Raw genomic sequence first — 15603 nt, forward strand, 5'->3', positions numbered from 1 at the left:
AAAATACCCATTTATAAATTATCAAGGGTTCAAGTGGGAGGGGGCAGCAGGGAGGGAGGGGAAAAAACGAGGAGCTGATACCAAGGGTTCAAGTAGAAAGCAGGTGTTTTGAGAATGATGATGGCAACGTATGTACGAATGTACTGGATGCAATTGATGTGTGTATGGATTGTGATAAGAGTTGTATGAGCCCTAATAAAATGATAAAAAAAAGAACGCCAGCCATCTTCACGGCCTCGTGCCCACAGGCCGGCCGAGACAAAAGGAACCTTGGAAAACGCCCGGCCCAATCTCCTGTAGATGAGAAAAGCAGGGCATGTCTGGCAGGAAAGATCCCCACCCCCACCCCCCCAGGGACTAGTGGGGCAGTGACTCTGAGGCTGAGCCCGCAGCATACACCATTTGCTGTGCTCACTCACAGTAGCAGATGGGGCTCCCCAGATCCTGCGTGGAAACATCACTCGACTTCTGGCTCATCAAACACCTCTGTGTGGCATTTCTTTCTTTTCGTGGCACGTTCGAGGATGTTAGGAACGCTCAGTAACAAGCAGAGTTGGACTCCGGGCTGTAGCAGAAACGTTTTAAAGAGTTTTAAAAGGCCTCTCTTGCAGGCCTCCACTAGACAGCACCCCCCTTAGGCTCCCAAGTCAATACAGACAGGGAGGGTCCATCTCAGTCTCCCAGAAAACCCACGCACGCCCGGCTGAACTGGAGACGAAGACAATTCACTCAGAGACAGTCTTAGAAAGTGTGTTCGGACTGGGAAGAAAATATAGGCAGAGGCATTTCCATGGTTATTGAGAAAGGCCTCAGAGCAAGCCTGCACCATAGGGCGCCCCAGCCCATACTCCGCCATTCCCCTAGATGGGAGGGGGCAAAAGGCCAGCTTTTAAAGGCAAGCTTGGGGAAGGCTCCACGGACCATCCTGCCCGGATCAGGAATCTAGCAAATCCCAACACCAAAGCTGGGTCAGACCAGGTCAGAACTGTCCCCGGCCGCTCCATACCTACTTGACACTGCTGCCAGGTAGCAATGCAACCAGTAACTGGACCAACGGACTGTTGGGGGACCCTACTCAGAAGGCATGGAGCAAGTGCTACCCCTGAGGGCTCTGGACTCATGGAACCAACTGGCTAATGAACACCCCCCCCACCCCAGGGTCACCCGCATCACCAGTCTAGCACATCCCATCCAAGACTTAGAATCTCCTGTCTCGCCAGCCCAAGATAGCTCTTCCACATCTCCTGCTATATGGTGCCTCCATCCCTCCAATTGTTCAGAAGCCAAACATTGGAGTCACCCCTGGCTCCCAATGTTCTCTCCCTTCGCAGCGATTCTGTTGGATCTCCTTCTGAAATACACCTAGAATCCAACTGCTGTTGTTGATAGGTGCCACCCCACAATGACAACAGAGTGAAACACCGCCTGGCCCCATACCATGCTCATCAGTGTTCCCCTGCTTGAGCCGACTGCTGCAGCCCCTGGGTCAGTCCACCTCGGAGAATTCAACTACGTCTCACTATCTGTTAGAACCACTCTGGTTCAGGCTACAATGTCTTCTCCGGATTACTGAGATGGCTTCCTCATTACTCTGCCTGTGTCTGCCCTTGCCAACCTTCTCAACACGGCTGCCAGAGTGAGATGCCTCTGATTTGCTTTGCTTTTGTTTCTTCAAAGGGTCAGGGCACGTCACACCTCTGCTCAGGCCCTCAAAGGGATTCCGTTATCTCTCAGAGGACATTCCTGCGCTCCTCCTGCATCTGCCAACATGGCCTGGCTCTTGCTGACCGCCCCAACCTCATCACGTGCGTTACTTGGTATTCCTTCCATTCCAAGTAGACCTTGGCCACCTCAGCGTTTTACAAGCGCACCAGGCATGCATTTGCCTCAAGGGCTTTCCGAGAGTTCCCTGTGCCTTACTGCTCTGACCCCAGATACCTTTCCTGGCTGCTTCTGGACTTGCTTGAGGCCCTGAACCTCTTTTAAGTCTTGTGAGCCATCTCATCCACAAAGGCTGTAGACTAGTCCATGCACACATGCAAACTAACGTTTCATATTCCCTTCCACTACTTCATAGGCGCCCATGGTGGAGTGGTTAAGCACTGGGTTGTGATTCACAGGGTTGGCATTTCAAAACCAGCAGCAGCTCCGTGGGAGAAAGACTGGGCTGTCTACTCCGGTAAACGGGTACAGTCTCCGGAAGCGACAAGGGATCGATATGAGTCAGCACTGACTCGGGCCGGGACTTGGGTTTGGTTTCTATTACCTCCTGGCCCCCTTCCGCTCGCTGCTTTTTTTCCTGACTGTGCACATGCAGGTGTGGCTACACATTCAACAGCCATACGCACACACACTCGCCATCCCTCAGTCTGCAGGGCTGCGGTGGCTTGTGTGTTATGACGCTGCTGGAAGCTATGCCACCATTATTTCAAATAGCAGCAGTCACCCACTGTAAGACAGGTTTCAACGAAGTGTCCGTAATAAGACAGACTAGGAAAAAAGCCTTAGTGATTTTCAAAAATAACAGTTGTTGTTGACAGACGCCATCAAGTGGGTGCCAACTTACAGCGACCCTCCAGTCCTATGCCACCCTCACCACTGCTCCTTGTTTGAGCCCAGTGCGGTAGTCACGGAACCATGATAGCTCATTGTTATCATTCCTCTTTTTTTGCTGACCCTCTACTTCACCAAACATGTCCTCCTCCGGAGACTGGTCTCCCTGGTAACATGTTCGAAGGTTGTGAGACAAAGTCTCGTCATCTTTGCTTCTAGGGAGTATTCTGGCTGTACTGCTTCAAACGCAGGTTGCTTTTCTTCATTCTCCCAACAGTCTGAGATATCTCTAATAATCTTTGCCAACACCAGAATCCAAATGCATCAAACTTTCCCAGCCTTCCTTATATACATTGCCCAGTTTTTACATACCGTAGTCTTCAATGAAACAACTTTGCTGTTTAACACTATAAAGCAATAGTTCTCAACCTTCCTAATGCCACGATCCTTTACTACAGCTCCTCATATTGGGATGACCCCTAACCATAAAATTATTTTCGTTGCTACTTCATAACTGTGATTTTGCTACTGTGATGAATCGGGTGACTCCTGTGAAAGGGTCATTCGACCCCCAAAGGAGTCACGACCCACAGGTTGAGAACCACTGCTCTAAAGCGATCTATTGCAGCAGATTTGCCGAACGTAGACCTTTGCTGGGCCTCCTTACTGTTGCTCCCATAGGCACTGATTATGGATCCAGTGAAATGAAGCCCCTGACAGCTTCAATTCTTTCTCCGTTTACCATGGTGTTGCTTATCGGTCGGGTTGTATCTTTATTTTCCCTATGTTGAGGTATAACCTATAGTAGCCTGTAGTTAAACCTTTAGATCATCACAAAACACTGTCTGATTTGCTCGCTTATCTTCTGTTATACAAAAAGTCACCATGGGTCGGATGTCCTGAGAGAAACTAACAATAAACAATTCACACACACACATGCATGGACTTACCTTGTCAATGGCCTATAAGGGTGCCTGCTCTAAGAGGGCAAAGAACTTTTGGGTCTATAGCTTGTTTGGGTCAACATTTTAAACAATGTCTGGCACACCAGAGGTGCCCAATAAATATGTGATACACAGATCTATGTATGGGGGACAATGAGACACAGACACCTGGCACATGTCCCTCTGCTCTATCTATGAATGACCAGCATAACCATCTCTCAGGCAGAGTGGATGGAGCCCCGGTGGCGGTGTGAGTTATGAGATGGGCTGCCAACTGCAAGGTCACTGGTCTAACCCACCAGCTGCTTCGTGGGAGAGAGAGGAGGCTTTCCACTCCTGTAAAGATTCATAGGCTCTGAAGTCCACAGGGAGACAGTTCTACTATTGAGTCACTCTGAATCAGAAGTGATTCAATGGCAGTGAGTTTTGTTTTAATGCAGAGTTACTATTTCGTGGTGATTTTGCCTGCTTTATAAACCATCCTATCACACATCCTCTAAGCTAGGCATCCTCAAAGTGTGGGTACCAGTTACTGCAAGAGGCCGTCCCACGCCCAATAGCTCCAAGCCCTGTCTGTAGACCCAATAAATAATGGTGTGCACATATGTGAACCATTAGGTTTCCAATGTCTGTACATGCTACTGTGGTCAACAAAACGCAAGATTGTTTTTACGTAGCTACTGCTGCACACCAGCTTTTTGAAACGAAGCATTTTCTTTGACCGAGTTTATGCAAGAAAGGCAGCCCGGGATTAGTCAGCCTGGGGAGACTCAGAGACCACCACGTCTGTCAGTCCCGCTCCCAACCCAGGCATCTTCTCCTGTTGCCTCTCTCTGAAAAACATCCAGCTCAAGGTCTACCGCTGAGCGAGAACTTGGAGGAAGCCTTCCAGAATATTCCCACCCACAAAACAGCCCTGACCATTCTTACTACTTAAATTTCCTTCTACATTGTACTATCCTTTCAGACACGCCTGTTTTCTCTAGTGAAGCTTTTCTTTGGGTTTGGACGTTATCCCCTCTAGATAAATTCAGTCCTCCTTCGTTTCCCTGCAGCATCCCTAATAGCACTTGGCGCACAGAAGAGGACATATATTATATATTCTTTCCACTCATTAATGTCCACTTAGGCCTGGTATTCAATAAAAAGAGCCTAGGCTTTGGCTTCTTGGCCAGAGCGAGGTCTGAATTGTGACCTTGTGCAGGTCCCTTAATGTTTATGGGCCTCAATTTCCTCATCAGGAAGTGGAAGGTAAGAATTAACCTAGTTCATATGATTGTTGAAAGAGCCCTGGTGGTGTAATGGGTTATGGGTTGGGCTGCAAACCACCCAGTCGGCAGTTCAAAACCACCAGCCACTCTGAAAGATAAAGATGAGGTTATCTGCTCCCATAAACGATTTACAGCCTTGGAAACCCCAACGGGGTTAGTTCTACCCTGTTGTATAGGGTCACTATGAGTCAGCATCAACTCAATGGCAGTGGGTTGGGTGTTTCATATGCTTGTGGAAAGTAATCTATGAGGAAGCCGGTGTGCATCTGCTAACACACTCACTGTCTGATCCTCAACACTGTTTCCAAAAATTAATTAAGACCGGAAAAGAAAACTGAAATGTTAATGAAAGAAGAAGCAGTTTCATTCTGACTGGCTGGAAACAGGAAGAGAAAGGATACATTGCAAGAGACAGCAAACTACACGTTTCTCTGATTTCATGAAGGGCTCCCGCCTCAGAATCTGAGGTCTAACTGCCCTGTAACCACAGAAAACCGCTCCCCCAGAGCTGAAACCATGCAGGTGCTCCAGCCGATACTGATCACAGCCACCAGCTGACCAGCTGGGCTGAGAAATGTGCAGTTTTCATTTGTCTGCATCTGCAAACGTGGGGGCTAACGTTCCATGCGGCCTATGGCTCACAAAGCCTACCCTTAAAGTGCACAGCTCACCTTTTCAGCTGACAAGCTACGTGGCTCCAGTGAAGGGAATCAAGATGGCTGAGCGGGGTCTGAAAATGGCCACGCTGAAGATGCTACCCAACAATCCAACCCAATCTCTACCTCACATTCAACCTCTGTGGTTCTATACGAGAATACCTTTGCACCCGCCCCGGTCCCCGCCGGGGCACATCTGGAAACATCCGAAGACATTTTTTCATTACAAGTGGTGGCAGGCTACTGATAACTCAGAGATTTCCTTTCAAGCAATCACAAAGAGAAGTAGTTGGAGGCCAGGGATGCTGACAAACACCCTACTTCAGCACCAGAAAATCTCCCACAAGGAATTATCGGGCCCAAAACTCCAGTAGTGCTAAAGTTGTTCTCATTCTTTCTTTTAATTTATATACTCCTTAAACCCCTTTAGCAAAGTACAACCCCCCCTAAACCCACAGGCACACTCAGCCGCATATACGGTGCACGAAGAGAAGAGAGAGAACCGTGCTGGGGCAACACTGAGCCGCTTCCCAGCCCAGATAAACAAGGGTTACTGTGCTAATTGGTTTTTATCCTCAATTATTTTTTCCTCATTAGCATCATAGAACTCAGCAAACTAATTAAGCTCATACTGCTAAAACTGCAAATATTATTTTAAAACTGCTTAAAGGAAGGATTCCGTCTGAATCCATTTTTCTCTGCCATCTGTGAGAACGATGTCATCCTATATACCACAGGGGACCGGGACATGTGCCCTCCCCTCTCCAGCCAGCCGCATCACCGCTGGCTCCTGGCACTCCTATATTGTTGCCCTCCAGTTGGCTGTGCCCTACTCCTTCCTCAGTCCACCCCTGGGTTCATCGACAAACGTTACCGAGGAGCTGCTCTGGGCCGAGCCCTTCTCCGTTCATGACTGAGGCACAGACTGAACACGCAGGGCAGTGAGAGAAGAGAGGGTCCTGAAGCAAACAATAAACACAAAATAATCCCAGACAATTGTGCGCTGAAGAAAATTTACAAAGTAAGAGAGAATGGGTGGGGAGGCTGGGGGTGGGGTGGGGGAACGATAAATAGGGAAGGTCCTCTGAGGACATGACATTCAATCAGGGACCAGACAAAGTGACAAGAGAATAAGGCAGGCACAGACCTGGGAGCGTAGCACCCCAGGCTGAGGGAAGAGGCCGTGCAAAGGCCGGAGGTCGGAATGAGCCTGGTCTCTTAAGGAAGTGCAGGAAAGCTGGAGAGGAGAGCAGAGAGGAGCATGGTAGTCTGTGGCGCGAGGCAGGGACTAGGTGGCATGGGGCGCTGTGGGCAGTGTAAGGAGTTTGACTTGATTCTATGTGTGATGCCACTGGAGTGATGTCACTGGCTTATGCTTTTCAAGGGTCATGCTGCTGTGAGGTGAGAATAGGGTAGGGGGTAAGTGTGGAAGCAAGGAGACCAGTAGGGAGCTGCTGCTACAGTCCACGATCAGTGGAGACTTGGACCAGGGCTGCTAACAGAGAAGGCAAGAAGTGATCAGATTCATTCATCACCTTACAGCTCCATCGGCACAGCGCTAAATACGGACTTAGAAGTAACACATTCGAGTTAGATCATTTTACAGGAGCTAAAACTGAAGCTAAGAGACATAAAGGGCCTGTTGTCACATACCTGATTCTGACAAAGCTCACATCTATCGCCTGCTGCGGTCCCTACAGCTCAGTTTTAGCTGGCTAATCCTGGGCTGGGATCAGGAATATAGACAAAGGTACGATGGTCCATCCAAGGCTATAGAAGCCTCGTCAAAATCAATGAATGTCTTTGCTTGGGAGGAGGCCAAAAACAAGGTTTAGCAATTGCCCTCTACTTGCTAAATCCAGTGGGCCAGCCCTTCCTGTAGTCTCTGGCTCTTTTCTCTTTTCCCCTGAGATTGTTCTCTTCTTAGCTCACCTGGCCCTGCATTGTCTAGCCTCGCTCCCTTTTAGTTCATCACCCGCTGTGTTTACTAGCTAATCAGCCTGCCCGTTTCTCACCTGGCACTTTGGAGCGCCTCTTCCTCCTTTCTCATTTACAGAGGAAATGAACCATTTGCGTCTTCCAAGTCCCTTCCTCTTCCTTGGTAGTTGCCTCTAAGATTTCCTTTAAGGATCCACCATTTTCTACGCTCAGTCCTTGGGCAATGACCTATGGCTCATTAATCAGAGCATTCCAACTCCCCAGAGCCCGACCAGAGCTTAGGAAATGTAACAGAACTTAATGCTGGGAGAGCTAGAAAAACGGCTCTCATCTCCCTATGGTCATAAGAACCTGCTTCCATTTGCCATCACGGGGGTAGTACCTGGAGATGCCAGGAGCCCCACATGAAGGAAGAGGAGGTGATCAAAAAGCGAGTCCTGATGAAATCAGTTAAACCCTGAATCTAGCCACACCTGAAATCAGACACACGTGGAGCTGTTTAAGAGCCGGAAGGCAAGCACTTTCTCTTGTGCCTAACCAAAAAGCAAACGCACTGTCCTCAAGTGGACACCAACTCATAGCGCCTACAGGACAGGACAGAACTGACCCTGTGAGTTTCTGAGGCTGTAACTCTTTACAGGAGTAGAAAGCCTCCTCTTTGTCCCTGGGAGCAGCTGGTGGTTTTGAACTACTGACTTTGCAGTTAAAGCAGCCCAAAGTGTAACTACTATCCCACCAGGGCTCCCTTTTGTCTTAGCCAACTGGAACAGGATTTTCTACCCCTTGTATAAGAAAGAGTCTTACTGGATACGTCATCGCTCCCTCTCTTCTCCCTTGCTAATACCACTGTCCCTCGGTTTTTACTTTGGGATCTCCATCTGCAGCTTAGATGGTTCTTCAGCGCTCCAGGCTCATATCCAACCACCTACTAATGCTCCCCCTTCACGTCCCCCACCTCCCACCCAGATGCCACATGCAGGCACTTCAGAGTCACCCCAAAATGGAACTGATCATCTCACTCCTGTCATCCCTCCCAATATGCTCTCCCTGTGTTCAATAAAACACTACCATCCGCCCCATCACTCAGCATGGAAACCTGGGACATCTGACACCGCTCCTGCCAGGTAATCCTGACAGGGCTAAGACCCAGACAGGCACTTTCTGACTGTGTGGCCTTGAGTTAATTGATTAAGTACAACTTCCCATACTTAGTTTGCAAGGTGGTTGTTCCAATTGCGTGAGAGGATGGCTCAAAAGCAATGAATGAAGGTCAGTCTGTTCCATCCCCTTGCACTGACCACTCAGCACGGCTAGACATTCTAAACCAGGGTGGGAATCTTGTTTCTGCCAAGGGCCATTTGGCTATTTATACCATCATTCTCCAGCCACACTGGTCAAGCATTTAATCAACCAACCCGAGTGACACCCGGAACTACTTCTCTTTGGTGAGGTGTGTGGGGTTAGCCTTACACGGCCTGGGAGCCAGGTATCCCCCACCCCTTTGTCTTCCCCATCACAACCCCAGCTCAGAGTCCTCACCATCATCCATCTGGATATTTCTATTTCACCTGCATATCTTTGATCTCACCCCGAGAGCAGATCCTCCAGATTGATCATCCCCAAACGTAAGTCTGATCATGCGGTGCAATGTGCGATGCAATGTCTGGCTACCGCAGAATTTACTTATTTGCAGTTCATATGAGGGCCTGTCTGGTCATTCCCCTTTTTTCCCTCAAATATAGTTCCACTTCAGGTAATAACTCGTAACCCTCAAAAAACAAACCTACTGCCAACGAGTCCATTCCAACTCCTCATGACTCTGTAGAGGGTTTCCAATCTTTACAGTAGCAGTCTCATCTTCCTGCCATGAAGCAGCTGGTGAGTTTGAACTGCCACCTTTCAGTTAGGAGCCCAACATTTAGCCCACTGCCAAAGAGTTGATTCTGATTCATAGTCACCCTATAGGGCAGGGGCTAGGACTGCCACTTCAGGTTTCCGAGGCTGTAAATCTTTACAGAAACACAGCCTCATCTTTCTTCGGACGGCTGACATTTCAGTTAGCAGCCCTATGTATACCCCACTATGCCATCAGGGCTCCTTATATCTCTCATAATTCTGCAAAAATGCTCTGCCGTACTCCAGCTCCGTGACTTTACACCTGGTTCCCATTGCCCAAAGGCCCTTCCTCCCTCCCCACACACCTAGGGAAAAACCCATCCCTTAAGACTAGGTGAAAAGGCAAACACAGATGCTAAGTTTACTAAAGAGGCTCACAGACTAATTCAAACCCTCTAAGGTCTCCAATGTCACCGACAGGAGGGAAACTGGGGGCAGGGGGGAGTAAGGAGAAGAAAGTCAACGAAGGCATCTTTTTAAAGGAAAACTAAAGCAAAGAAGGAGTAGAAAAGAAAGGAAAAGTAGGTAATACTTAGATCACCTTAAGCTAGGCAAAGGCTTCCAAGGAAGATAGAAACCTTAAAGCCACAGAGTAAAGTGACAGTACCTGTAACCCCACCAAAGTGCTTGACACAATGGATAGATGTATGGATTGTGATGAGTTGTACGAGCCCCCGGTAAAATGATTTTTAAAAATAAATAAAACAAAAAAAAGAGCTATAAGAGCCCCCAATAAAATGATTGTTTAAAAAAAGGGCACAACATGAAAAAAAATTTTTTTAATTCACAAAGACACAGCCAATGAAGTTCAGCTAAAAGACATAGAAGTTAAAATATTTACAAATTTATTTTGGCTCAGAAGTACCTCCTCACTGAAGACATTCTAGTTTTATCCCTAAACCAAAAAAAAAAACCAAAAACAAACTCAGCCATCAAGTTGAGTCTGACGTACAGTGACCCTATAGAGCAGGGTTGAACTGCCTATGTGGGTTTCGGAGACTACAAGTCTTTACTGCAGTAGAAAGCCTCATCTTTCTCCAGAGGAGTGGCTGATGGTTTCAAACCGCTGACCTTGTGGTTAGCAACCCAATGCATAAATCACTACAGCACCGGAAACTCCTTGCTTTGAGCCTCCCAGTGCTCCCTGAAAGCATTTGCCATGAGTGCCACCCTCGCCCCTGCTGGGCACACAAAATGGCCAAGGAAACCGATTGAAAGCCAGTTGTCAGCACCCTCTCCTGGAGTGGGACTACAATGATAGAAGAGCACTTACCGTTGAATGAATGAAGTACTGAGTCATAAAGTCAATCCTTCTTGCAAACTGCCTAGCAGCCGATAGCTATCTCCAGTTTTGTTGATGTTTTGATCTTTAAAGCAAACTGGGGAGAAGACACCCTGTCTGCCCTCCAGTCATGCGTAGTGGCAGCTCAGAATGACAGTAAGCAGCACTTCAGGAGGTTGAAAGGGGAGGCTATAAACTGGCAGCCTGCAGGCCATAACCAGCCTGCACATATAATTTGGTTGCTCCACATATTTAAAAGTAACGTGCGTTACTGACTGGAAGAAAAGAAAAACATGGAGCTTCCTCTCATAAAATCCAGATTTATAACTTCTCCAAAGACTCCGGTTAGACAACAATGCACTGAGAGTTTGGGGCACCTGCCTCCTGAGGGGGTGTGGTCTATACGCAGCCCTCCCACCCATCCTTCCTCAGCACGAAAGCGTCCCTTTGCTGGCCCCAGCCTGAACAGGAGCTTCTATCACCGAACAGTTCGTCCTCGATCTGACACGAGTCAGCTCAGCCCATTCTGTTTTCCACGGAACCCCAGAGAAGTAGCAAACCCATGTCCTCTGACAGAGGCCTCCTCTGTCTCTCCGCGCACCCCTACTGCACAAGCCCACAACAAAGAGAGATGAATTATTTGTGTGGGTTTCATTTTTAAAATGCCCAGCAGAATTCATTATGGGGGGTCTTCACATTCACTGCCATAGACAACGAGGCTGTTACACTGGGCAGAGCCCCAGTGAGAGAACCCACCAGGAGTGCCATCCTGGCTGCTGAGTCCTCCTTTCCGCACTTAAGAAATGAGTTACTAGCACCTCACTGGGCTGTTATGCGAACGAAACCCAAAAAATAAACTGTATGTGACAGTGGCTCTAAGCACCTCATCATGTATAAAATAAAATGGGATATGAACTAGGATGGGGGAAAAAGGAGTACTCTGACAGAAATGGGCCGCGTGGATCCCCGTTGACGAAAGTGGCATGGAGCGAGGATGTCTCTGTGACCTAAGGTTCTCTCTCTCTCTCTCTCTCTCTCTCTCTCACACACACACACACACACTCACACTTTCTGCCCTTGAGGGCTTAAAATGTCTCTCCCACACCTACTCTCAGTGGCTGAAGCAAAATGGAGCATAAGGGAAACCCATCTCACCATCCACTTCTCTGCAGCAGTGGCTCTCCGGAGCTCATGCCCAGAACCCGGTCAGAAAAGTGGCTAGGGCTGACCGGCTGGACCAGGAGCACAGAGCTGCCATGCCTGTCCTCCCCAGAGCCACGCACAGCTGAGGCCGGCGCCCCGGCATATTTATCATTGTCCCCACTGGACAAATCAAAAAACAAGGTCCTTTCCCTCCAAGAGCACACCACTTCCTTACTTTACAGGGAGGAGGCTCAAATGACCGGTTCTGGAGAGCACTTTGCAAAACGGGTGAAAGGAACAATAACGAACAAAAATAGCCCGAAAGACCTGGTGTAAAGTGGACCAACTGCAAAGCTAGGTGGCTGGTGGCTGGCAAGGAGAGCTCTCTGAAGCGCCGAGTACACCCCATTGATCCACGTTCTCATCCCACCTGCCTTTGTTAAAAGGATGCTTGTTGGGTGCGGGAAGATCTGACCCAGAGGGCGTCCAGGGCTGGCCAACTCCCCCCAACATTAACCGAGTCTCCCTCTGGCCGGTCTGCGCGCAGAGGCGTCCACCCCGCGGCGCCAGGGCTGGCGGGGCGACTTCTGGGCGCGCCTCCCACCAAGGTTCTGGGAGACAGCGTCCTGAGCGCCAACTAGGAGGATGCTGCTCACCTGGTGGTCCTCACGGATTCCCACAAGCCCTCCCCCTGGGGAGAGCGTGGACCGCCCTGGCTGCAGAAGCGCTGCCTCGGGGCGCAGGGTCCCAAGCAGGCATCGATGCCACCCACCATTACCACCATCACCCCGCATCACCAAGGACGTGGAAGGAGGCTACGGGCGGGGCGGAGAAATGGGGCGGGCAGCCCCAACAGCAAGGGATGGGCCTCTCAGAACCCCCCGGCCACTGGGGAGGGGCGCGCCCCCAAGATCTTCTCACAAAGAGCTCCGGCTCGCGACGTAGCCAGGCAGGGTGCGGCCAGAAGCAGAGCCCCTACCTCGGGGAGTGGGGGGGCAGGGCGCGGGGAGAAGAAAAGTAGCGTGGGGGCAGGGAGGCCTGGAAAAGGGGGCGCAGAGACCCTTCCCCGCACAATGAACCCAGACCCGCTCCATCCCGGTACGCCCCCCTCCGCCCGAGCCGGCGCCCCCCGCTCGCCGCCCCGCGCCCCCCGCGCCGTGCTCACCGGGGAGCCGCCGCCGCGGCAGCGCTGGGCCCCGCCGGACCGCCTCCCCGCCTGGGCCGCCGCCGCTTCCTTCCTCCCTCCCGGCCGCGCTCGGGGACGGAGGGTTTCGGGTTTCAGCCCGCCGAGCCCCGCCTCGCTCCGCCCGCCGCCCCGGCCCCAGCACGCGGACCGCGGCGGGCGCAGGCCAAGTAACTTTGCGGTGCCCGCGCCCCTCCTCCGCGCCCCTCCCCGCCCGGCGAGGCCCGGCGCTCACGCCCCTCCGAGTGGGCCCGGCCTCCCGGCCACTTTGCCATTTCTTCCCACGACCAGCCCCGGCCGCCGGTCTTTGTCTCCCCCGCACTCTCTCGCTGCGTCCACTTTCCTGTCTTCTGCAAACCCTTGTGGTTCCTACTTGGGCCTTCCCTGCACTCGTGCCTCCATCCCAGCTCCAGCCGTTGGGACGTCCCCCTCTCCCTGTCTCTCTCCATCACACAGGCACTTTCCGCTCCTCTCGGCAGGCTCCGTCCGTCCCACCGCAGGCTCAGCTTCCTGCAGCCTCGCCGCGAGCACTTCCCGGCGTCGCCTCTCCTGCTCACCTTTCGTGCATGCACCCGGGGGTCCGAGCATCCGCCCTGTGCCAGGCGCTGCTCTGGACCCTGGGAATTTCCCAGTGAATTCACTAAGAAGCCTTCCTCTGAGGACCCACGCGGGGATGGAGGGGAAGGCAACGGCCATGCATAAACAGATTTTCACAAAGCAACTCTACACCGCATCTGAGCCAAAAGGCCAGGGAGCAAGAATTACAATAAGAGGCCTGGGCGCTGCCAGCTCTGAACAGACCTGTTTCCTCTCTCACAATTGGGCTTTTTTCCTGTGCTCTCCTCTCGGTTTCTGGACCGGCCCCTGGCCCCTTGCGTCTTCGATGCTGCATTGTTAATAAGGGATGAAAAGTTGGCGAAAACACTAAAACTGCAAAAGAAATGGTCTTCCAAAATAATCAGATAAGAAATTATAAAGCCCAGTTCACTAAACTGCAAGGGGCTGGTAGGGAATCCTGCACTTCAAGCAGCATTCAAGGTTCTCTGAAATCCATCTGATAAATGTACTAATTATTCCCTTGTCTGCAGGCTGACACTGTGGGAGAGGCTTCATTATTGTTATTATGCCACTGAGACATCGGTGAGAGCAATAATTTACTATCTAGCACCTGCCAAACATCCAGCTTGCTTTAGGGACAAATGGGATAATGGGTAGAAAAAAGCCCATCGGTACCTGAGTATTCCTGTGAGATAGATACAAAACACAAAAAGAAGAAGCAGCCGGAACTCTGCTTCGAGTTTAGATCACCCAGCCTGCCAGGTGCTTGAAGGAACTTGGGCGGTTGTTTCTGATACATATTTTAGACATTTGTTCTGAAATCCCTGTTTCTTTCATTTACACCAACTCAGACCCTGGATAATAAGCGTTGTGACTCTAGGTGGAGTTAGTTTACCTTTCTGAGCCTCAGCTTAGCTTATTCATGTATCAAATGGGAATTGCCATACCTGCCAATGTGTAGAAGAAAAAAGATCAAATGAGATACAGTCAGAGAACCCTGAGAAGTAGGCCCTTTAGAAAGCTGGTATTCCGTGTGAGCAGGACTTGCAACATCCTGTTTGCTCCTATCTGATTTTCTGACGATCGAGTTTTTAAGTTGACGGTATTGGGTAGGATTTTATGGTTTAACTTTGTTTTCAGTGTGGTTTCCTTACAGGAAACGTCGTCTTATGGCCTTTTTAGTAAGTAAAGAGGTTTTGCATAATCTGTGAGCCGCGGTCCTTTCGCAGGGCTTACTTGGTTTGTATCAGTAGTTGTCTGTGGTTTAAGCTTTTGCTGTTGGACTTCGATTTTAAAGACGTCGCTGTGTCTGGGAGGGACTCTAGCAATGGCGCTCTTAAAATTCTCCTTTAAGTGTAAGTTTAAGCAGAAAGTCATTTTTGTACATCTCTCATACTTTTCTATGAAATGATTAAACAAGAAGCCAAAAAATAAAAAATAAAAAAAAGAAAGCTGGTATTGAGGGAACGTCTGAGAATATATAGAGAAAATGGTATTCAGAAACAAACAATTATGGCACTTCTGGTTGCATATCTGTCCAGGATGCAAAAGCTGTCCTTCACACAGAACAGGCTTCTCCCATACTTATTCTGGTTCATTTTGAACTCTTCACCTGCAAACATTTTCCCCTGCTTCTTATTATCAAATAGATTATTTATCATAAAGGCTTTTCTTTCCATAGCACATACACTCAGAGCTTATGTGCATTCAGGGACAGGGAGGGCTGCCAACAAATGTATTTTCAATTGCTCTCTTAACGTTTTTCCCCTCTCCTCCTGGAGCTGAGATTGAGCTACGAGCAGTATTCAGTCAGATTCAGTGAAAACATAAAATATTAAAATACATATTGTCAAAGTATTTATTTCAAAATATCTGTGTCATTGTCAAGGTTAACAGCCATGTGAAAACCACAAAATTTAGTTTTGTACAAGAATTTAAACGTTTTTCCAAACAAACACCAAAAAAGAGACACAATAATGTCTCATTTTCAAAATCAGTTGTATATGCCATTTTCTTCCAGGTTCCCAAAGAACTTCTGAATGAAACAGGAGAAGCCATCTCCAACTGAGCCCTAGATGCTTGCTGAGAAAACGACATACGATGCTTGGTGCTTGTGTGTGTGTGTGTGTGTGTGTGTGTGTGTGTGTGTGTGTGTATAGAGCAGCCCTGCTCCACGGGG

At 49.5% G+C, this 15603-nt stretch overlaps 1 protein-coding gene across 1 annotated transcript in view; it reads right to left on the reverse strand.

The window, feature by feature from the left end:
- The window catches only part of GPR161 (G protein-coupled receptor 161), a 47614-nt gene extending 37011 nt beyond the window's left edge, over positions 1-10603 (reverse strand). Inside the window, exons 1-2 of the mRNA XM_030887762.2 lie at positions 10532-10603; positions 420-565 (exon numbers count right to left, since the gene is read on the reverse strand). Coding sequence (XP_030743622.2) covers positions 420-477 — 58 coding nt within the window. The 5' untranslated portion in view covers positions 478-565; positions 10532-10603. The remainder of the gene's footprint in view (positions 1-419; positions 566-10531) is intronic.
- Between the last annotated feature and the right edge of the window lie 5000 nt (positions 10604-15603).

The sequence above is a fragment of the Echinops telfairi genome, unplaced genomic scaffold, assembly GCF_000313985.2.
Source record: "Echinops telfairi isolate 266 unplaced genomic scaffold, ASM31398v2 ScPeMD7_7424;HRSCAF=8462, whole genome shotgun sequence".
NCBI classification, from domain to species: domain Eukaryota; kingdom Metazoa; phylum Chordata; class Mammalia; order Afrosoricida; family Tenrecidae; genus Echinops; species Echinops telfairi.